Genomic DNA, 22,169 nt, shown 5'->3' with positions numbered 1-22,169 from the left:
TATTTTTTATAAATTTTAAATAAAAGTATATTATATTTTATAGGAATTAATTAAAAATAAGTTATAAAAATATATTTATATATTAAAATTATTATTTTCCTTTAAAAAGGAAAGGTTAATAAAGTAGGAATAGAAAAAAGCTTATAATAATATTTTTATATATATATATTAATATAATTCCTTAAACTTTAAAAATATATAGCGTTAATAATATAAATAATATTAAACTATAATAAATATACTTTTAAAAAATATATATTTTAAAGAAAATAATATTATATAAAAAAAATAATTTATTAAATAAGGTTTTAATTATTAATAAAAAATAAAAAGTTAATAAATATATTATAAAATAAAGGGTATTATATATATTATATAATATATTAAAAATTATAAAAAAATAAAAAAAAAAAAAGGAAAAAGCTTTATTTTAAAATATTAAAAGGGATATATATCTTTTATATATTATACTTTTAAATATATAATTATTATAATAATATTAAATAAATAAATAATAAAACTTTATATAATAATAATGCTTTTTAATAAAGTATTTATTAATATATTAACTTTAAATATTATATTTAATAAATATAAGTAATAAAGGTTATTTTAATAAATATTAAATAATTAATAGTATAAACTTTATATATTAACTTTAAATACTATTATAATAAATATTAAAAGTAAAGTATTATAAATAATATATAAGAATAATTATATAATTTAATATTATAAATTTAAAAAATATTAATTAAAGTAAATATATTAATAAAAAATAAAGTATAAAGTATTTAAGTTATTTTATTTATTTTAATTAATAAAGGGTTAAATATATATTAAAAGGAAATTAAATAAAAATGCTTTTAAAGTTAAAAAGGTAGGAATAGATTTAAATATATAAAAGAAGTATTAAATATATTATAATTTATTAATTATATAAAGCATTAAAGTTAAATAATTAATTATATAGTAATATTGTTTAATTAGGGGGTATATAATGGAATAATGTAATGCTTTTATTAGTGGTATAATACTTTTGCTAATAGTGCAACGCTTTTGCTAATGGCGCAGCGTTTTTGGTTAATAGTATAGTATACCCCTGACGAGGGCGTACTACGCCCCGGCAAAAGTGCATTTATAAAGGCACTTTTAACAGGGGCATTATGCTCCAAAAATTAGCCGAAACGCCTATATAGTTAGAATTTTCCACGCATTTTGTTACGGAATTAATAATAAAATAACGCTTTTAACTTAACTTCAGAAACGTTGCCTAGAAATGCCGGTTCGATTCCGTTAACTATAAATATCCGTCAGATGTGCTATCTTTACTACCTAACGAATATGCTTGTGAAGCATTCAAGAATTCCGCTCGAAATTATTGGAAACAGGATACTAGGCCGTCGAGAATAACCGCGTACTCATGGCTCCACATACGGCGGTTGGAAGATCGAATATCCATCAAATTGATACACGCTTAAATCATTCACATTAAGGTCGTGAATGACGCGGAGATTAATAGGCGAGAGGGAAATCCCGCCCAATCTTTTTATCTTCTCCTCATCCGTCATCGCGGCGAGCTCTTCTGTGGAGGGCTCAACAAGCTCGTTATGAACGGGAACGCCGCAGATCTTGCAGAATGTCTTTCCCGAGTGCTTCTTGCCGAAAAAGTACATTCCCAGGTTCTCTCTACCTTCAATGATCACCTGTGGCTTGCTGGGATATACCCATACGTAACCTGCCTGTGACCTGGTTAGCTATTGGTAACTATAGAAAAGAAAAAGAAAGAAAAAAGAAGAACCGTCTATATAGCATGTATAGGAGGATTGAAAAGCGTACTCTGACACAGCTACTGCAGTTACATTCGATAATCTTCTCCGAAGAATGGTTCAAGGGGGCCTTGTTCTTCAAGGCGAGCGTAACCGCACCACAGTGGCAACTCCCCGTATACAACTTACTACCGTCGAACATCACGACAGGCTCGGGTCCAGAGTACACAGGCGGTTCGTAAGGAGGCTGTAGCAGCGAAGCGCCATCGAATCTAAAGGCGACAGAGGTCTCCGTAAGCATCCTTCGAATACAACTAATGGCGGGCACGTGAACACTTACTTCTTGAGAAGAAGTTTCCAGATATCTATCTGTCCATGCTGGAACAGTCTTATCTGTTGCCACTATTAGCAATCACTGTTTCAGGCGTGCTGCATACATAGAAGACAGCGCAAGCGCACATTGATACCCATTTCAACCTCCGCATGCTCGCCTGGTTCCGAGGGGTCCGGATTGCCGATAAACATGATCGAGTTGCCACATGTTGAGCAGAACTATATGACACAGCATATTATCAGCCCCTATAATCACGACGTCGCGCGTGGTTACGGCCAACCACCGTCATCACCGATTGTGTAACCCTAGAATTCGAATGCGACGGACCTTGTGAACGAACACTTTCTTGCCAAAAGTGTAGTTCGTCAGCGTCGCCGGGTCCCCCTTGACGAACTTGACATCCTCGGGCTTGGGAAAAACCCACAACGCCCCCTTTTTGTAGCACACGCTGCAGTTGCACTGCGAGGCCGTAGAGATCTCGGGTAGTGTTACTTCGTATACGTACGCAGCGCAGTGGCAATTGGCGCGATACGTCTTGAGGGGTGCTTCTTGGTCGGTCATTGTTAATGATATGGGGGTTTGAAAAGCGAATATGTTAAGTTGGACTTCAATCCTTGAAGATAGATGCGGGATTGTTGCTTGGATGGACGGATGAATGGCAAGTGCATTTAACTATTGAGAATCATGAACAGATAGGCTTGCTTGGCATCAGGCAGCCATGTCGTTTCTAGCTTCGGAAACATTCAGCGCTATTGTGTTACGATACACGCATAGTGGTCTCGGAAACATACAGACCACTTCGCCAGACAAAACAAGTCCGCCAGACCTTCGGAGACATATCGTTTACAGATAACCTTCTACTACTTTTAATTGCCGGGCATTGACTCTATGCTTTAACTCTACTAAGTTGTATCAAGGGGTGGATATACGACCGAACAAGATCTAGATCACTGTGAAATTCAACATTGTATGTATATATGCTGGACACCCTCCTTCTCCCACTTGCAGGATGATTTTCGCAACACAACAGATGGCGTCTGCTAGTTTCAGCTTCACGCCCGACCAGCTGGGAAGAGCACACAACCGGCCGGTTTCAACCCCACCCCCACTATCTCAGTTTCTTGTCGCGTCGCCCAGTCTAATGTATTCTATCCAATGACACCACAGCCATTACAAAGACCAAATCTGATAACCAAGATGTGTTGAATTGAATCACACGAGTACTTACTTCGTGGCAACGACAAGCGATTAGCAAGCCGTAGCATAACTGTATCGAAATCTCAAATATACCACCCCGATATCTAATTACATACACATGACAATACAAGCAATCGCCCCTCCCAACAATCTAAGGCGAGGCATACTTATACCCATACTGCGTCTTCGCATTCATAATCAATTTATCCGTCTCCTCGACCTGCCTCTTCATAGCCGGATTCGTCTCCACAATCTCCTTGACACTAGCATTCGTCAACGGCGAGACATACGGGATCGCGAAGCCCCTTCTCACCGCCGGCCGTTCAAGGCACCGATCGAGCCACCTCCCAATGTTCGGGAACTGCTCTTCCAGGATAATCCCCGCGAGCCGCGCGACATTGACCCACCCGAGGAGATTGATGTCGGCGATGCTGAACTTGTTCCCGACGACGTAGTCGCGGCCTTCTAGGCGCTTGTTCAGAATGCCGTATAGGCGCTCCGTCTCGCCGACGTACCGCTGGATGCCGTAGGGGATCTTCTCCTTCGCGTAGCGCACGAAGTGGCCCGCCTGACCTTCTACGGTTTCGCTGGAGTCAGTAACTTGACTCTTGAAAATAAAAAACAAGAAGCAAATTTTAGGAGTCATATGTAAACTCCCGAGACATTTCTTCTCCTGGAAAAGTGAACTCAAAGGATAATAAGTAAGTAAACATACGCATCGGTCCCAATCCACCGTGCTGCCAAGCCATCCAGGTCTCGGCCTCGTCGTACTCGTTGCTGTCGACAGGGAAGCTGAACTTATTCAGCGGGTCGTACCGGCGTGTAAGATAGCCCAGGATGGCGAGGCCCTCGTACACGGCGAAGCCGCCGCGGTCGTGGTCGACGATGGCAGGGATCCGACCGTTGGCGCATATGGCTGTGTACCAAGGCTCTTTCTGTATGTTGTGCGCGATATTGATCGACTGATAGGTGTAGTCCTTTCCGTAGGCGCCTTTCAGCTCTTCCAGGAGAATGCTGATCTTGTAGCCATTGGGCGTTCCTATGATTCCGTTAATACGTGGCGCCCTTTCTAGTTCACTGACCCATCATTTCAAACCTCGCCACGAGATAGCGCCAAGGGGAGAAATGGACGAAAGCGTGGACATACCGAATGTGAGCAGCTCGATACCGCTCTTGGCGATGAGGCCCGTGGGGTCGGCCATTTTTGCTTATAGTGCTACCGTCTTATCGGTCTATACCTCCTCAAACAATATGTGGTGTATCATCAAAGCCTGGGTAGAAGCTGGCGTAAGATACGAAGTGATGTCGAGGTAGATTTCGGAGAATTGGGGTAGAGGAAGGATAACGAGGGCTCTTATATAACAAAAAGCGCATTTAACCTTCGGCGTTAAGCACACACGGAAGCAATCAGTCCCTGCATTTCATAATTCTCTTAGACCACGGCCGAGATGTGTTCAGCACGTCACCTCTAAGCCGTAGAGCGCAACGGAAACAAAAAAGGTTGCAGCCCCGATTATAGAACCCATGATTATTAAGGGCGGGCGGGGTAGCAGTCTGTGTGGTTGCAGCCTGTCTCCAATCGCCGCAACCCACCCTCCTTACAGCCATGATAGGTAATACAGTGGTTCGTTCGTTAGCATAACGCTCTTTCAGAGAGACGGCCGAGGTAGATAGGGAGTCGCCGGGTACTAAATATATCACAAGCTACTGTAGGTTGCGGCGGAGTTCTTAGCTTGATAATTCATGCTACCCCGAGCTATACCCCATGAGTGCTGATGCGGTGGGTTTGTTCGTCCACCGAAGGTCCGACGAGGTATCGTATCGTTCTTGCGCGCGGCACACGCGGCGAAGGACTTCAGACTTGATATAACACCCTTCGTCTGTCCCTTGCCGGCTTCCGGTTGGATGAAGATGGGATGTGACAATTGCCAGAGGGGTCCAAGCTTTGACGCCATCGCCTGATCCGTATGCGCAGTGAACAGCAGGGCATGTGGAGAGCTCGCCGCTGATTGTCGCCAGTTTGCCAACGAGATGTCGTGGCGGTTTGTCGAGCAGTAAGTGATGGCTGCATGTTTCAAGCTTCGTGCTGCAGTCTGCAGCAGACGAGCTACTGCGCGGTTTGGGGGCGTTTCAAGCGGCCTGTCCCTGCGCCAAGAACACATGGACCCCCAACTCTTTGAAGATCTAAAATATATGGCATTAGACATAGCTTGAAGAGGTGCCAAAGCCGTTGACCATTGACAATTCTCATTAATCCCTTTCAAAGTTGAAAACCCTTTAAGACTCGGAATCTGAACGACCCTTATATCTCAGGATCTTATAGCAGACCTAGCCTCACTGGTAACACGATGCCATCACAGTCCAAGTCGAGGAAGTCATTGAAATTTTTTTTTAAAAATTTCAATATCGCCTTGCAGCTGGTCCGCGACGGCGAAGTGCGGCGCATCAAGAGGGGTTCGGCGAACCCACTGTAGGTTGAACGCGCCCGTGTCCTCCTATTTTCGTCCCAGTGCATATGGAAAGGCTTCTCCATTGGCGCGAACGTGCTTTTAGATCATCCCATTGTGGTTATCAGTGCTCGCCTCGCCGTTGGGAACGGCAGCAAAAAACGTGCCCCGTGCGAAAACAAGGAGGTCCTTGGTAATGACCCCGAACCCCTAAACGGTCCGCATGTGGTTGCGGCTAAAGGAGGTGTGTATACTGCATGCACTTTATGTAGCTTATTGGAGTTGTCACGCAAATGTCGCTATCTACCTGATCTTCATGGCCAATGATATAACCCTTCTCCCAAAGACAGCATCTTCAGATGTGTGTTGCGATTAATCCTAAATATGCCCATAGTCTATCTATCTTTCTATACAGGTTCACTTGATTAAGTAATGCTTTGAAGAGTTAAGTCACTGCGCTTCCTAATGGATTGTTTTTAAGACAACTATTCTACATGAACATACATGTAAAACTACCACCAGAGTGAAGAAAATGTTCTCTTAAGCAACTTCTAGTTTTCTCCTTTCAATCTGTGTAAAGCTTAGTGTCATCGAAATATGTATTTCTGAGCCCATTCGACAATCGCTGCCCTCGCATCTCGTAGGTTCAACGTTGCACCGCAGCTCATGAGCATAAGATAGGTTGATGATTCATTCCGTTTCAATCGCGACTTTGAGTTAAAGGAAGTATAGGTATATCTACCATCTAGTCGTAAAACTCTATGGGCAATTGCCCATGGTTTTGAAGTATGCTTCACTTCTTCTCCAATCTGGTGTTATGTCCTTTATACCGTTGCTACCATCACTGTCAACATCGGTGCTCTCACAGCGCTAGTCCATAGATACGAGACAGATTAAACAAACATCATCAGGGTGTGTAAGAGCGCGTAGGGAGAGAAGCTGTATTTGATATTTATGCTACGCAATCACCTCATAAACCCCCTTACACTCTTCTATGCTCTTAAGGGATAAACAAAACCCTTCTCACCGAGACATCAACAGTAGGGTCTAAGCGACAACACATCAGATAACTATGATAATCGAATCGCAATGGAAGATATGATCCCACAAGAAATGAAGGGGCCTAAGCTAGGCCCCTTCCGAGGGAACATCGACAACATCGAGTTCATAAAAATGCTAGGACCAGATGAGAGGAAACTTGAAGAAGGCGACGTCCCTCACGCCCGGGTCTTTCTAGTCAGGATCAATGGAAGAAAATACGTCATCAAGATCGTGTGTAGCAAAAACAAACCCCAAACCTCCCAGTCTAATGCCATTCCAGTTCAATTTCTTCAGCATCGTCGACCTACGACCATTCCCGTACGGCGCAGAAGAACTCCTAACCAACCGCGTCGTACGCTACCAAATGGATCCCTTCTACGCCGAATGCCGGGCCTTCGGGCTCCTAGTAGAAAAGAAGCAGGATGATCTCCTCGCAGTGCGTTGTCACGGCTACGCATTCCTCCCAGCCGCAATAGAACATCTCATCGAGGCACGCTTCGGGAACAAGTTCGCCATCAAGGACTGGAATCGCGAGCCCTCAGACAAAGGAAGCCCGCTGCGCGCGATCATCAAAGACTACATCCCCTCTAAATCGCCGTATGGCAGACGGAAGTTATCAGTTATCAAGTCCAACATCGAGAAAATGAACGAGCTGGGGATATTCAACATGGATATATGTAGACGTAACCTTCTAGGCGGCCGATTATTCGACTTCAGTATCGCGATCACATCGCCCCATATACATCTGTCGACCAGGCTTCGGGAGACAGAAAGTATCGACGTGACTGTGGGATACGATCGCGCTTGCTTTCGAGAGATGGAAGAACACGAGCTTAAAAGGAGGGCAAGCTCGAGGGCAGCTTACCGGGCTAAGTTACGACGAGGTTCCTGTGAATAGTTTCTATTTGGATCTACAGTGGGCTTTATTTGATGGTGTTCTAGACCTGAAGTGAATTTTTGACTGTAATAGTGACTTGTGTGAGATATTGTTATGCAGTTGCTAGAATCGTATGTATATGTTTTGTTTATAGAGCAAGAACACGTATAATCCCACCCTCATATGCTGGACCGTCATGCGTGAAACTACCCAAGGAAGTGTTTAACCTTTTAGGCTTATATATATATATAAGGATATATGGGGATATATATCACTGATGATCTACTACCTCATTGCAATGAGCCTCATATCTAGTTTATCGAAAATCTCTATCGCATCAAATCCAAGAACCCGCCCCCGAAGAACCCCTCCATACTCGGAAAATCATCCTCACTAAGATTGAATAGTGGTAACTCATTATTCGGGTCAACAGTATGCCCCATCGATGAGGGTATATCATCCGCGGGATACGCATGGACATGGCCTTCAGAAGAGTGCCGGAACGGAGCTGCCTGGGCCCCACGCTCGTTTGAGCGCTCGTGGTCACCACGGTCACTTATATTCGACGGAGCGTGTGAGTTTGGTGGCGTACGAGAGGAGTTGATCCTCGCTTCGACCTTCCGTATCGCCAGTGCTCCGTACTTATATGACCACGCCTTGCCTGGGGATGTCTGGACCCAGTGGTCGAGGCTCGTAACTAGGCGCAAGACCACTGTATCGGGAATCTGCGACAGCGACGGATCGTAGTGCGAAAGTACGAGGGCGCAATAGCCAAGGCACAGACATGTCGCTGTCGGAGCCTTGTCCCTCAGGAAAGTAGGCATCTCGAGGAAGGTTTCTACGACGAGTTTCGCATACTTACATGCGTTGATACGGAGGACGTCCGCAGCGTTATCTGTCTTGGTATCTGATGATTGTGAGGTTTCACCTCTAGTCGCTTCGGGTGAATCGTGGCGGTCTTCGGACGTTGGTGTCAGATCATTCGTTTTGGATACGCCAGAACCGTTACCTGTTACCAGGCTATCCGTGGTGAGAAGTGAGGTAGAGGCGAGTGCATCTCCTGTCTTTTCGAGCGCTCGGACCGCCAATATCAGGCAAGCTGCGTGGTAACCCACCCGAAGCATTGCAGAGGTCGGTAGTGCTTTATGCCCAACTATTAGATTCCAATTAAACCATACTACTTCATGGGAATGTGTTGGGGCCTTACCTAGCAAGTGATTCCATTTTTGCTTCCAAGTACGGAACTCTTCGCATTCGCGTCCATCACTGGGGTATGACTCTTGAAGCAGTTTCCGGTGGAGGGTAGAATATAACATTATCTCGGCCACAAGCATTCCATCCTGTATTGTCGCACGGTAGAAGCTATGCACTGCAATAGTAAGCTTTGATCTCTTTTAAATGCCTGGCTATGGTCGTCGTGGAGGCCTTGAGAGGTCGTAGCTTCAACAATACAATTCCTATCAAGATGAGGAAGAGATAAGATATTCGCAGAAATAATAGGACAGTGTCGGGTGATTGAGAACAGCATAATTCTTCAACATACTTACAGACGTAGCATTGGTTGAGATATCCCTTCGGAATGATTGACGGTCGACCAGTCGTGGCAGCCCAGCTGAGACAGCTTAGCTATCGAGCAATAATACAGGTTATTGAAATGACAACGTACTGAAGATGATGGAGGCAGATTGTAGACCAAAGTTGTATCGCCCGATAGTCCTCGCCCCCGGAGGTTCCTTTCTTGAGTCGGTCAACAATTTGCGTGAAACAAATGCTCAACATGGCTTGCTTTGCGCAATACCCAGTTAGCAACCAACTGTCAATATACTCGGTGCCTTGCTATATACAGTCAGCATCGGATCACAACGGCGATGAGTATCAGAGGCAACAGCACTTACGCCACTGGGAGAGTTGGCGTTGTTACTCATGATGAACATGGCATTGAGGTCATCCAAGTCTAGGGGACTAGAAAGCACGGCTTCGCCTAGCGTGATGCGAATTTGTTCATACAGTTGGCGGTGCAACGCTGTCCCGCAGATATCGTCACGGTAGACGACACCTATCAGACAACAGACACCATGCAAAAAAGCAGAGACTCGTCGCGTGTCACCGAAGTGCCTGAGATCCGCAACGCTGCGTACAAGCAGCGTGTGACCTTGATGTTTGATGAAGCTGTGTGGCGACATTACGGTTAGTCACGCAATGCACCAGGGCGAGTTCTGCCTTACAGCTCTATCAGCTCGCTTGCGGTCTGTTCGTCGAGCAACTGTAGCTGCAGGAGATCAGGGATTCCCTGCCCCAGCATCCTACGGTAGCCCAGGGTGACCTGTTGGCTGATCTCTCTGAGCACTACAACTGGCGCTGATTTCGAGCCCCTATCTATCGGGTTCAAGAGATATTCTGCGTCTGGTGTATGTTGGCCCACACTTGCAGCTTCCTCTTCGTGGTCGTTCGATTCCGCGTCAACTTTAGCAGAACGCCCAGAGGACTGTCGCTCAGGTTTCAGAGCCTTTATCATGGCTTTTATTTCTTCCAAAGCATCTTCGTGGCGCTGTAGCCTAGCATCAATTATGTGTTAGTGTTGACCAGGACCAGGAATCACCCCCATTCAAAGCAAATCGGGGACATACCTCTCTTCAACACCTAGACGAGAGACATCGTTGGGCTTTGAGGGATTCTGTGGCGCATCAGTTTCCCCTCGTAAGGAGCATGTAATTCTAACAGATAGTCGTCAGTCTTTAGCCGCGGATCTGGAAATGATCAATGAAAACACACCGTAAAGTTTGGCAGCGGTGACAACCCTGAGCCCCCAGGTCATATTCGCATCTGCATTTCAACCTTTGGCAGGACAGACATGAAAAAGCTCTGCGACGCCGTTTTTGGGTCGAGTCTTTGCCGGCGGTCTCGTCACCGGAACCTGGCCTTGTTGCCCGCTTTTTCGATACCGTGGGACTCGGATCCTTGTTCCCCGCGCCAGGGGATGCAGCGGGACTTTTTTGACGTGGCATTTGACGTTGAGTATTCCCTTTAGTCCCACTGCGGCTCTTGGCACGTATTGGGCTGAGGTCGAGGTGATTTGTTACAGAGGATGAGGTTATTCGCATGATCTCCGGCGGAAATCGTCGGCGTCCTCGTTCTGGTGCACAGTTTGCTGGGCTACAATTGACCTAACCCATTGAGGTTAGACCAATTCACCAGCCACAGCACATTCGCTGTTGGTGGCTCATCTCATAGAAGAAGCTTAGGTAAGTTGGTGTTTTAGGCATCTATCTAAGCATTCACTTCATATCTGACTTGTAAGTACACAATCATCTAATTAACTCCTTAAACTATTCTACAGTGCTTCAATCCTTCCAGGGTGATGCTCAAGAAGGCTGCCCAAGTCCCATTATACCCTCACATCTGGTATTGGTATCTGTGGGAGGCTGAGCCCAACAACAACGCTAATCCCAACCGCAATGATCTCCGTGAGTACCGATAAAATGAAGTAAATTGTGGTGTCTCCGATGAGAATATTGAACTTCAAGTCATATGAAAAAGCAGCCAGCAAGCCGTAAATCAAACGAGCGATGATAAATGGTGAGCACACCGCCACGCATGTCAACAAGCGCCCCTCCGGCGAAGGAATTTCAATTCTCTGCACAAATATAATAAGGAACATCAGCCCAGTCGCAAGGTACTCGGCTGTGAAGATGACGACAGCTGTTTTGGTGAGATAGTTGGCCACGAATGGTGATGGTGAGTCTGGGGGTACTGGAACAGAAGCGCTGCCAGAGGCAATGCCAATGCCGGTCAAACTCGCAATGAAGAGCAGGATGAAGAAGATTCTGTGGATGGGCTTCTGCAAGTGCCCATTTCTATTCGACTCATTAGAACCCGATACAGCCTGCATGTGTTGTGCGCGTGGACTCACAGTCTTCCCAACATCCCAATGCTGATTCCTATCAGGGGTGCAATCCCGATACTCTCTGTGACCAAGGCCCCGGCATATATAGAGCGCGTGGGTTGCGAAATCGTGGCCAACTGGAAAGCTGCTCCAATAATGCGCAGCACACTAAAGAGCACGATGATCAGCCAACCCCCTCTTCGACGCCATCCTTGTCTGTGGCATAGGAACAGGCCGCAAACTAGGTAAGGCACAAAGAATATGAGCTGTACGATGGCCGTGGCATCTCGGTAAGTGACAACGCCCATGTTTGGCGTTGACTAGGAGTAGGCGAGGAAGAATCTACTAGGAGCAAGAAAGATATGATAAAATTAGTCCGATGTAGTAAAGTCAGTAACTCGGGGGTCCTTAGGCGAGGCAAAGGCTGCCAGCAAAATCTAGCATTAGATGCCAATTCATTTTTATAATGTTGAGATTTGAGGTGGTTGGTGTCAGTGTGTCCTATCTGTGGCTGTGAATGCCCACAAGGTATAGCTCACCTACGTCAGTCAGCATTGCGCCGCAGTGGAAGCTGATGTTAGCCGCACAAGCTTGGTTGACTGCAGCCTGTATTACGTGGCCACTAATATTGTTGGAGTCCTCAATTGACTAGGTCTGATGAAAATAGTTTCAGTCATATAATCTTTGATTCCGGTTGTCAGGACGAAATTGCTGCCTACGGCTGTAAGACGGGCATACGCATGGATTTCAGGAATGTGGAATTGCACCCTGCTTGAATTGACTATCTACCATGAACTGTCTAAGTGTAAACCCGCAGGCCATATCGATGCGCCATTCTAGTCAGATATAGTAAATTTTAAGTACGTTATAAGAGACTTTTGAGCTGTAGTTCTCTGATACAATTAGCCGAGCCCTACCTTGTAAGACGTAATTGTCAGGAAAACAGTACAAAGCATACAGTGGGATTCTCATTGTGGCATAAATTCTAGAAGGCTTTCAGAATCCCTTTGACTACATTCATGGTATCTCCTTGTTCCTTCGTCTTTAGACCCCTAACATTTAGCTGCTATCACAATTTTCTCGTTTTTGGAGAGAAATGAAGAAACATGCTCGAAGATATGGCCCAGTTGAGACATCCTTCTAGCTGAAGACAATTTCTAGAGTCAAGAATATCTATTTCCGGAAGAAATAAACTAAGAGCGAGATTCGGACCAGAATGACCGATGCTAATTAATGTAATACAATAATCGTGTTCATATGATTCTTCGATGCTAGGATATGTACATTACACCCACATCACTCAGATTCTTTTTATCTGCTCCATTTTGTTTGTTCTATGATAGTTGCCTAGGGAACTTATTTGAGTCCCACGACAACCAGCATGAATGGCGGTGACAGTTGCTCAATCCAACAACCACCTCGTTTTCACTTTTGGCATCGAACTACGAAAATACTACAAAATTTGCAGGTACAAAGCAGTAGTATCATTTGCACCTTCCATATTTCTCTTTCTGCCATCTTTATTCCTAACTCTGCGCCATCTTCTGCAATCTGCTTTGGTGTAGCCCACGCCCTTGGTGTTCTCCTCCACTTCGGTCTTCGCTACCAGTTCTGCAACTTCGTCCATAGCCGCCAGTACACAAGATAGCAAGAATATAAGCCTCACAGCCTTTGATGTAAATTTTCTTTTTTACGCTTTTACGCTGTGGTTTGGTTTTATCAACCTTGACGCTTTAGGTGCTGTGGATCGTGATACACAAACCATCGTTCGGATATCGTTGTCCTATCAAGGTGAATCTACCTGGGTAACTACGAGCTAGAGAAAGTCAAACTAACGCATGTCATAGTAGTCGCCATGGGGAGTGATGAAGATCCTGCGGCCCGTCTCAGGATGGAGTGGGATGTAGATGCAGAAGAAACCCCCCAAGAACCACAAGCAGCTGCGATTGAGAAACGTCTGAAAGATCAAGCAATACGTTTTAGAAAAGGCCTTATCCGATGTAACTTTGGCAGTGATGGTGGTGAACAGCAGGACGATCCAGAAACGGTCGCGGACATCGAAGGTATCATCGATCTAACAACTGAAGTTCCTGCCACCCATCAACGATGCGAGTCTCACAATGCACGTAACCCTCCCATACCATCAGAAGTCTTGCTAGACCATTACATCTTCGGTAACTCCAAGCTTCAGCCAGGGTTGACTGTTCAGATCAAAACTCTTCAAGGCGATCAACTATACAAGGCCTCGTTTCTATACATCAAGCACATAATCGACACACCTGACGGTATTAAACTTCGTGGTATTCCTCTCACACGTATGAGGTACCTGCGTGGTCTTGTCCCTCGATTTCGGAATGAAGTTGCGATGATCCGCCATGTCGACAACGACGATAAACGCCCGGAAGAGATTCAAGGTGCTATGGACGTACCTATTGCCGATGTTATCAGGACTCGCAATTGTCACTTCACAAACGCTGATTTCCCTCAATTTCGGACTGTGATTGGGGTGTATAGTAGCATTGCTAAGCTTGAACAGAAAGGTGTGTTGATGTGCAGGTGGAAATGCACTTTCATATACAGGGACTCTGCAACTCGCATCGCCCATATGAACAAGACTCGCAAGAATGCTGCGCCTTTTGAGTTCTCTATTGAGCATGTCACCGCAAAAGAGGCGAGTAGAAAAAGATTTATAGTATCTGAGAGCGGCCGATTTAACGCCTGGCGAGGAGGTAAAGTACGTGGGGGTGAATATGATTCTCAGAACGAGGATAGTCCATTCAAAAGCCCAGTTGTGAAAGTAGACGGCAAGGAAGACTCCGAGCAAGTGATGATTGCAAAGAAACCAGGGCAGCGATACACATTTGGAGACATCTTTTGCGGAGCAGGAGGTGCATCCTTAGGCGCTCAAAAAGCTGGTTTCCGAGTCAAAGTCGCTTGCGACCACCACGCGGGTGCGTGTCTCACGTATGAGGGAGCTTTCCCGGAAGCAGATCTACATATGATTGACATATACGACTTCATTGTCAAAATTGCCAAAGATATTCGAGTGGACGTGTTGCACCTATCTCCCCCTTGTCAATACTGGTCTCCGGCACATACAGTGGAGGGTGTTAATGACGAGGCAAATGTCGCGGCTTTGTTCTCATGTCATGAACTCATCAAAAGACTAAAACCTCGCCTATTTACGCTTGAACAGACATTTGGCCTCCTACACCCAAGATTTGAATGGTACTTTAATGCCCTCATTCACGGCTTTACGGCGAACAACTATTCAGTTAGATGGAAAATCGTGGACCTAGTTAATTGGGGTTGCCCAGCGTGAGTAATTTTCCAACGTTTATCCGTTCCTTTCTTCTTTCACAGGGGGTTGTAGCTTAGTTCTACGGACAAGCCATGCACCAAAGGTATTTCGCTATACCAAAGTCTCATTGTCCAATATATTAAAAGTAGTACTTGCTAAACCCGAACGTTATAGTACTCGACGACGGCTACTTATCATAGGTTCTTGCCCAGGAGAGGAACTCCCTACTTTCCCTAAGGCCACACACGCCGCACCCGACGTCAAGAAGCGAGGAAGGAAACCACATGTTACTGTCAAGAAGATGCTAGCAAGAATACCTCGCAACGCCTCCCAATACGACGATATGCACCAGCCACACGCGATGGTGCGTAAATATCTCGAACGATGGGATCCCGACGTAACTCTTACGCGTTGTATAACTACTAACGGCGGGGTTGGCAACTATCACCCGAACGGCCGGCGAGATTTTACACTAAGAGAATATGCCACGCTGCAGACTTTCCCTGTCGACTACCCCTTCAAGAACCCGGACAGGAAGAAGCAGGTCGGGAACGCGTTCCCGCCAATGGCTGTCAAGGTGCTCTATACACACTTGCGCAAGTGGCTCGAAAAGAAGGACCGAGTCTACGCCATTGAAAACGAGCCGGTAGACCTGGATGACCCCGATGTCGAGCTTCTTGATCTCGAAGACGATTTTGTGGATGAGGGAACTACCGGTAGTGACGATGAAGACTGCAAGTACATGGGTTCCCAGCAGCTCTCGAGTTCGTCTCGTAGCACAGGCGCCAGCCAGGAAGACATGGATCTTGACGCAAGCGACGGGGACTATATCCTTGTTCCGTGTATCGACATGAATCAGCGGCGACGGCTTCGGCCAGCTGTCGAGTTGCCTCAAGACAGCTACATGGACCTCACAGTCGACGACGATTGATTACAGCCGCAGTGGCGGCAAGTGAGGCGGATCACGGGTTTCTTTTTGGCCACCCGTACTCTAGGCACTTCGACGTATCTGGCGAAAAACATAGACACCAAGGATGTAGGTAGCCGATACAATGTGCTTATCGTTTACTCCTACACCACCTATCGTCGCTTTTCACTTCAAGGGGAAGATTCTAGGCTGGCGGAAGGAGGCGGAAAGAGGTTTGACGCCACGAGATAGGAAATCAATCTAGGCGCAAGGCTTTTATCTTTGTCAATCTTGACTATTTTCTTTTGCGAAAGCACATGACATCAAAAGAGCCGAAGGCGAAATTGTTAAGCAGAAAGTGACATGGAATAAGCGCCATGTCAACCCTGTATGATTTGACACACAGTAATCGCTGCCTCACTCTTTGTTAACCTCAAGGGACACACGGAAGGCTCGGAAGGAATTACATGTAAGTAAGGAGTAAAAAAATTCCGACCAAAAGTCCATGTGCCTACATTGCCGAATACGCGCAGGTGGCATTTCAGCGTTGTTTCATGTTTGTAATCCAGTTGTACGGCAGACGCGCCGCATAATGAACAAACATGCTTATGCAAAGACGTTCTGCGGCTCTGTCTTACTTATACCAGCTCAATCTATTGACCGTTCTCGGATCTGCCCTCCAATGCGGGATCTAATGCAACTCCATATTACATTAATATTACCCGTGCGTGGCTGGATGTGCTGCGACCTTGGTGCAGTATCGGCTGGGCACAACTAGGATAGGAAAATTAAGTAAGCCCAAGGTTGTAGTTTGGGGTACCCATGTAAGTTTCAGCGAGATTCGATGTCTAGACTGTCGTTTTGGTCAGACCACTCGCTTGCTACTATGTATTCACGAATAGTGGACTTGAACCTCATTCGTGCCCTTTTCCTCGCAGGGGATATAAGTAAAGCCAAGACATGAACAACACAAAGGCAGAAAACTCAGGATGGGAACTTTTTTTGATGCTTTTGCAAATTTGCACAACGTACCTACATGTTGTCCCCCACGTAGGCAGGCGATACGTTCACACCTTTGATGGGGGCGATACTGTGTACTGTAGGTAGTGTAAAGGAGGCCGGTCATAGCTTTGTGGTAATTGAACCATTTTGTCTAGGTAGAAATCCGATTGGGGTTCCCGGATGGAACTTCCACTTTAGCATCAAAAAAGTTTTTCTTCATTTGGTTTGCGCCGCAGGGAAGCTTAAGTATCTAATACCTAGTTATGTTTTCTAGATGTGATAGGACTGACAACCATCTACTAGGTATATATGTGACCTGTTACTACATTGACTATAACTTCCGATTGGTAAATATGGCGCCTTTATTAATATGTTTCTCTGGCCCTGTGTCCGCCATTGCATTCGCGTTTTAAGCACAGCATACACGCTTGGGTTGGAGTTAGCAATTGTGACATGCATAGCCGAGAAAAGATGATTCCATGATGCTGTAGGCTCTGCTTCTGCTCTGCTGTAGGTAGGTATGGCAAAATCCGCGTCAACTGTAGCGGGTGTTACCGTTACTGGGGTCGTTTTGGCCGTAAGCCCGATCGATGATCAATGACTGCCTAACCAAGTTTGTATGTCATGTAACGGTCAGAAGATTCAACTTGGATTGTATTAGTGCCGTTAAGTCGTCTCTATTCCTGTATCTGTCTTGTAATAGTGATGCATCATCCCCAGATGTCTCTAGAGCACGTGCTATTCTAGCTAGTCATATAAGCTAAGTATTTTAAGCATACTTCAGTCAACTGTTTCTAGTACTATAGGTGCCAAGAGCAACATTAGCGTTGAAGATTCTATGTCTTAAGACGTTGTGACTAGCTCTTGAAATGTGAACTGCCAATGCCGCCATACGCGTTGGAAGCTTGCGTCCGATGTCTATACTACACTATAGAGAGGCTTCGGATGTTCTCGCCGTTTTCTTTTTAGCTCCCGATGGGCAAAAACAGGGTCCCATATGCCTGAGCGATGATCTTCATCTTAAATAGTCACTAACGTGGCTTGAGGTCCCAGAAAGACCCTGGTAGAAACTTGACCAAATTGGTTTGCCGGGAGCCTGCCGGTGTATGTCCCGGGACCCTTGAACCTGGCCACTGCAACATGGAGGTCTCATCAAGGGAACAGGAACGAACGTCATTGAAGCTTTATCCTCATCGCCAAGCTTAAGAAGTACCAAGACCGCCACGGATTCTATGGCGCGGTACCCAAGGAGCTGCTTTCTGTCAATTCTATGGACTCGGTCTAGACACCAGCCATGTCATCGTGACCTGTAGGTACTGTACATTCAGCATCAATGGGCAAATTGACAACAGTTCATCCTCCCCTTACGCCCCGCAGCCAACGGTACGACCAATACATCACATTCATTTAGCTAGAAAAATTCAAACTCGTAGTGCAAGATAACTTTGAGCTTAATCTGGTGCTCAACGGTAGACCTCTTTTATACCATATGCAAGTACCCACTTTACATGCTTAACAAAATACCAGGCTGTTTAAGGTAATAATGTGAAGGTCTCCCCTGAGATTGTTCAGTCCTGGACTGCTCCATAGCCGACTTTAATGAAGATGGCTAATGTCTGTGCGGTGTCTGCGCGATCTACTTCCCGATTCGTGCCATGTAAGCGGTGTATACATGGCAGAAAACCTCGAAATTTCCAGCGTAGATCAGGGGATGAGGAGAAATGAATATCGATATGTTGGTAATTTGTATGGTAAGGTTGCTGTGCTAGGTATGGCATGAAAGTGAACCGGGAGCAAGAAGCGATAGACTGAGTATCCTTGCTACGGCTCCGCACGTTGGCTTCGGCCCAATAAAGCCAGAAGCAGTGCCGAGGGCAACCCCTTAAGCCTTGTTGCCGGTGTATACGCCGCTGAGGCGCATAGGTATCATGTAACTGTACACAAAGCATTGTACTTGCAGGGTGTTCGTGGGTTAACAATCTATTGGATCGACCGGTATCCCAGTGGCGGTCCGTTATTCGATGAACCAGGTAACAGGGAGGACATCTACATGAGAGTCCTGGTCGTGAGAAGGCAAGATGGACATACCGCTAATTTCACTTCGACTCCTTGACCACTTGGCATTGGAGCCATGGATACCATGTACGGGACAGAGGCGGGATAGCGATGGCATTCAAATAGACTGCCAGTTCCGCTAGAATGAAACGATCTTTTCCTCACCTCATCAGCGCAACTCACCTCGCTAGTCACTCTTTTTAGTGCTCTTCAGCATTATTCCATTCGTTTATTTTGGATTCAGTGATCTCATCACCGTTCCAGTCCACTCTTTAAGTCGTTTTGAGTTTTGACACCCTCTCAGCTATGCGCTTCTCTACACACGGCTCCGTGGCTGCGGCCATGGTAGCCTCTCTCGCCACGGCGACTCCTCACGGCGGCCTCCTCGGTCTCCCTGTTGGCCAAGGCCCTCCTCTTGGTAAGGGCCTCGATCTAGCTCACCCTGTTCATGCCAATGTCGACCTCAATGCCGACCTCAGTGGTAAGGTGCTGGTGGCTGGTCTCCTTGCCGATATCGTTGTCAACCCTATCGCCGAGGTCGCGGCCGATGCCAAGGTAGCGGTGGTTTGCGAGGACTGCCACGTCCATGGTGCTATCGACGCTTCCATCTCTCTGGAGAAGGTTGTTCCTGCCTTGAGCCTCTCTCTCAAGGACGTTGAGGTTCTTTTGGACCTTGACATTCACATTGGTGCTGCTGCCACCATCGCTGTTAATCTTGTCGCCCCTGCTAAAGTTTCGTTGCCTCTGCCTGGTTTAAAGGTTGAAGCCCTGGTTTACCTTGACCTCATCCTTAGCGTTGAGACTGAGTTGGATCTGTCTGCTGGTGTGTACCTCAGCCTACCTGAGGCGTCCCTAGGCACCGATATCCTAAGCGGCGAGATTCTTGATGTCGATTTCTCTGGTGTTGTTGTCAAGGTGCTTCCTATCAAGGTTCGGATCGGCTGTACTGAGTTGCTTGCTGATCTTCGTCTCCGCGTCGAACTTGGCGTTTCTGCCGCCCTCGACGTCGATGAAATCCTTCCTCTCGACAAGCTGCTCCCTGGTCTTAATATCCCTGCTATTGGAGCTGGTTTGGAGGTTGCCGTCTACGCCAACCTTTTGGAGTATGTTGGTCTGTTCTGCGCCGCTCCTGAGTGCCCCCTGGCCAAAGAAGTAAGTACTTGCAACACCTCATTTGATTTTGCTTATCTAACAATTTTCAAATTAGGTCTACGGTCTGAACGTTGGTGCCGCAGTCGAGCTTGGTGTTGCCGTTGAGAATCTGCTTTCAATTCACCTTGCGCCCACAGTTGCCACCGCCGTTCTCAGCATTCCTACCAACACCATCTGTATCCCAACTTACACCGCCTCACCTCCCCCGTACTCTGGTCTTCCCGGCCCGAGCTACTCCGGCGGCATCCCTACTTCAAGCTTCCCAGCTTTCCCCACAAGCCTTATCACCAGCACTCCCGTCTCAACTGGACCCAGTGGGGAGCCTACCTCTAGCGGCCCAGCCTCCTCCGGTGGTGTGTCCACTCCCAGTGGGCCAGGATCATCCAGCGGCGCTTCTTCATCAACTGGTCCTGCTTCTGAGCCGACTTCATCTGGCCCCGGCAGCTCTGCTACTCCTACATCCGGCTTCCCCGGCTCTACTGGTGTTCCTTCCTCAAGTGGCCCCGGCAGCGAGCCTTCTTCCAGTGGCCCTGGCTCTAGCGGTGCTGACTCTTCCACGGGCGTTGGATCATCTACTGGTGTCGCCTCTAGCAGCTCGGCTTACTCCAGTGGCGTCTCAACATCTGGTTTCCCTGCTCCCTCATCCACTGGAGCGGTTACCACACCTGCTCCTAGTGGCAACGATGGATATGTGACTTCAACCATCACCGAGACTTCTACTTTCACTGTCACAGCATGCGCTGTCAATGTACCTAACTGCCCTGCCGGATATCAGACCAGTGTGACTTTGATTCACACCACATCCTACACTACTGTCTGCCCTGCCGCTACCGCCACAGGATCGATCACCGCTTCTCCTGTTCCTACCTCTACTGGTGGTCACAACATTGAGACTATCACCAAGCACGTCACCACCATGGTTCCTTGTGACAGCACGACGACCTTTGTCCCTCCCCCAGAGTTTTCAACTGTCCCTTACCCGTCAGACGTTCCTACTCCCCCTGTTAGCACTCCCGTCGGCTCTTCGTCTCCTTCTACACCCGCTGCCGGATACCCTGGCACCAGTGTCCAGGCTGGCTCGTCTCCTTCCTCTCCGGCAGGCGGCTTCCCTACTGGCAGTGTTCCCGCCGGTTACCCAACTCCCTCTCTCCCCGCTGGTAGTGTGTCTGTCTCCTATCCTGCTGGAGGACCTTCTGCTAGCTACTCTACCGGTGCAGTCTCTTCCAGCTACCCAGCTGGTCCTGCTTCATCAAGCTACCCTGCCGGCAGTCCTTCTGTCAGCACTCCGGTTGTGGTTCCCTCTGTAAGTCACCCTGCCGGTGGCTGTGGTGGTGCTGGATGCCCAGTTCCAACCTCATATCCATCTGTGCCTACTGGACCGGCTGGCCCCGGCTATCCCAGCGGCGGTAACAACACTGTTCCCGCGACTTTTGCTACTTACCAGCCCAGCGCCACCACACCCGCTGGCTACCCCACCACACCTGCCGGAACACCACCGGTCGCGACAGCAGGTGTTGCTAAGGTTGGCAGCAGCATCGCTGCTGTGCTCGCTGTGATGGGTGCTGTTGTAGCTTTGTGAGACTTTAGTGGAGGAAGTTTCGGTGTACTAGTCATATAATGCCACTCTATAGGACGAGGATAGTGTAATATAATGTTTGATTGAAGTTAGTTAGGGATGTTATACCATGGGTGGCGTTTTAGCTCATGACAATATACGATTTTGCTCGCGCTCGAAAGCTTGGTCTTTATCTCTGTTGATATATTCTGCCGGTCACTGTACTGTCTTAGTCACAATTATTCTCCATCTTGCTTGTAGTATGACAATGTTTTTTGCTTAGCTATATGCACCTAGTCATCCAGGAGCAATGCCTTTGCCACTCCGACGATGCAGTCTTTACCCTTGATATGGAGCCTGCAGTCAGGCTAAGTGTAGGTGGTGATGTTGCTTACTGAGCTAAGAATATGCTTCGAGTCGTTGTACAGTAGAGATGAGCTGAACGCCTACATATACACACTTCATCTGGCTTACACCTCTAGTGAGTTTGCGATGAAGAGATATCATCACCAAGCATCTGACATGCATTATTAGTGCGAACATCGCTAAGCGGCGCTGCACTAGTGCTCTCGCTAAGCAGAATTTAGTCAAATCTGTCGATCCACACGTGTTGTCCTGGTCGGCAGTTGTCCAAGGCATCTTGCCGGTT

The 22,169-nt window shown here is 46.8% G+C and overlaps 7 protein-coding genes across 7 annotated transcripts; 3 read left to right on the top strand and 4 right to left on the bottom strand.

Moving 5' to 3' along the window:
- Positions 1-1,339: 1,339 nt before the first annotated feature.
- Positions 1,340-3,057, bottom strand: F5B22DRAFT_313216 (glutathione-dependent formaldehyde-activating enzyme). Its single transcript, XM_047970633.1, has 5 exons — positions 2,431-3,057; positions 2,229-2,321; positions 2,110-2,162; positions 1,840-2,041; positions 1,340-1,742 (listed from the first exon to the last, which is right to left on the bottom strand). The coding sequence occupies exons 1-5, from the start codon at positions 2,662-2,664 to the stop codon at positions 1,422-1,424; spliced, it is 903 nt and encodes a 300-aa protein (XP_047828689.1). The 5' UTR covers positions 2,665-3,057; the 3' UTR covers positions 1,340-1,421.
- A 394-nt stretch (positions 3,058-3,451) lies between these two features.
- Positions 3,452-4,502, bottom strand: F5B22DRAFT_648742 (glutathione S-transferase II; the record flags this gene model as incomplete). The annotated part of the gene is made up of 3 exons (XM_047979063.1): positions 3,452-3,876; positions 4,016-4,339; positions 4,448-4,502. 3 exons carry the CDS (start codon positions 4,500-4,502, stop codon positions 3,452-3,454), a joined length of 804 nt encoding a protein of 267 aa, XP_047828688.1.
- Positions 4,503-6,836: 2,334 nt separating this feature from the next.
- F5B22DRAFT_648740 (kinetochore Sim4 complex subunit FTA2-domain-containing protein) lies at positions 6,837-7,686 on the top strand (the record flags this gene model as incomplete). The annotated part of the gene is made up of 2 exons (XM_047979062.1): positions 6,837-7,019; positions 7,069-7,686. The coding sequence occupies 2 exons, from the start codon at positions 6,837-6,839 to the stop codon at positions 7,684-7,686; spliced, it is 801 nt and encodes a 266-aa protein (XP_047828687.1).
- Positions 7,687-7,766: 80 nt separating this feature from the next.
- F5B22DRAFT_615734 (uncharacterized protein) lies at positions 7,767-10,757 on the bottom strand. The gene is made up of 8 exons (XM_047975550.1): positions 10,438-10,757; positions 10,293-10,379; positions 9,891-10,220; positions 9,561-9,834; positions 9,332-9,501; positions 9,213-9,277; positions 8,873-9,034; positions 7,767-8,806 (listed from the first exon to the last, which is right to left on the bottom strand). Exons 1-8 carry the CDS (start codon positions 10,668-10,670, stop codon positions 7,995-7,997), a joined length of 2,133 nt encoding a protein of 710 aa, XP_047828686.1. The 5' UTR covers positions 10,671-10,757; the 3' UTR covers positions 7,767-7,994.
- Positions 10,758-10,944: 187 nt separating this feature from the next.
- On the bottom strand, positions 10,945-12,240 carry F5B22DRAFT_615728 (uncharacterized protein). Its single transcript, XM_047975549.1, has 2 exons — positions 11,576-12,240; positions 10,945-11,519 (listed from the first exon to the last, which is right to left on the bottom strand). The coding sequence occupies exons 1-2, from the start codon at positions 11,854-11,856 to the stop codon at positions 11,051-11,053; spliced, it is 750 nt and encodes a 249-aa protein (XP_047828685.1). The 5' UTR covers positions 11,857-12,240; the 3' UTR covers positions 10,945-11,050.
- A 1,163-nt stretch (positions 12,241-13,403) lies between these two features.
- On the top strand, positions 13,404-15,780 carry F5B22DRAFT_657909 (S-adenosyl-L-methionine-dependent methyltransferase; the record flags this gene model as incomplete). The annotated part of the gene is made up of 2 exons (XM_047980082.1): positions 13,404-14,866; positions 15,024-15,780. 2 exons carry the CDS (start codon positions 13,404-13,406, stop codon positions 15,778-15,780), a joined length of 2,220 nt encoding a protein of 739 aa, XP_047828684.1.
- Positions 15,781-18,913: 3,133 nt separating this feature from the next.
- On the top strand, positions 18,914-22,157 carry F5B22DRAFT_313100 (uncharacterized protein). The gene is made up of 3 exons (XM_047970632.1): positions 18,914-19,965; positions 20,021-22,001; positions 22,055-22,157. Exons 1-2 carry the CDS (start codon positions 19,120-19,122, stop codon positions 21,542-21,544), a joined length of 2,370 nt encoding a protein of 789 aa, XP_047828683.1. The 5' UTR covers positions 18,914-19,119; the 3' UTR covers positions 21,545-22,001; positions 22,055-22,157.
- Positions 22,158-22,169: the final 12 nt, after the last annotated feature.

The sequence above is a fragment of the Xylaria bambusicola genome, assembly GCF_022495145.1.
Source record: "Xylaria bambusicola strain CBS 139988 unplaced genomic scaffold F5B22scaffold_36, whole genome shotgun sequence".
Classification (NCBI taxonomy): Eukaryota; Fungi; Ascomycota; class Sordariomycetes; order Xylariales; family Xylariaceae; genus Xylaria; species Xylaria bambusicola.
Note: the sequence above shows the minus strand (reverse complement) of the source record. Positions and strands in the feature narration are given on the sequence as shown.

Excerpts from the sequence above, each read along its gene's own strand:
- F5B22DRAFT_313216 (XM_047970633.1), bottom strand. The coding sequence starts at position 2,664 with ATGACCGACCAAGAAGCACCCCTCAAGACGTATCGCGCCAATTGCCAC. Across the intron at positions 2,042-2,109 it reads TGGAAACTTCTTCTCAAGAA|ATTCGATGGCGCTTCGCTGC; the intron begins GTAAGTGTTCAC and ends TGTCGCCTTTAG. Across the intron at positions 1,743-1,839 it reads ACTGCAGTAGCTGTGTCAGA|GCAGGTTACGTATGGGTATA; the intron begins GTACGCTTTTCA and ends ACCAGGTCACAG.
- F5B22DRAFT_615734 (XM_047975550.1), bottom strand. The coding sequence starts at position 10,670 with ATGCCACGTCAAAAAAGTCCCGCTGCATCCCCTGGCGCGGGGAACAAG. Across the intron at positions 10,221-10,292 it reads CGTCTAGGTGTTGAAGAGAG|GCTACAGCGCCACGAAGATG; the intron begins GTATGTCCCCGA and ends AATTGATGCTAG. Across the intron at positions 9,278-9,331 it reads ATCTGCCTCCATCATCTTCA|CTGGGCTGCCACGACTGGTC; the intron begins GTACGTTGTCAT and ends AAGCTGTCTCAG.
- F5B22DRAFT_615728 (XM_047975549.1), bottom strand. The coding sequence starts at position 11,856 with ATGGGCGTTGTCACTTACCGAGATGCCACGGCCATCGTACAGCTCATA. Across the intron at positions 11,520-11,575 it reads ATTGGGATGTTGGGAAGACT|AAATGGGCACTTGCAGAAGC; the intron begins GTGAGTCCACGC and ends TGAGTCGAATAG.
- F5B22DRAFT_313100 (XM_047970632.1), top strand. The coding sequence starts at position 19,120 with ATGCGCTTCTCTACACACGGCTCCGTGGCTGCGGCCATGGTAGCCTCT. Across the intron at positions 19,966-20,020 it reads AGTGCCCCCTGGCCAAAGAA|GTCTACGGTCTGAACGTTGG; the intron begins GTAAGTACTTGC and ends TTTTCAAATTAG.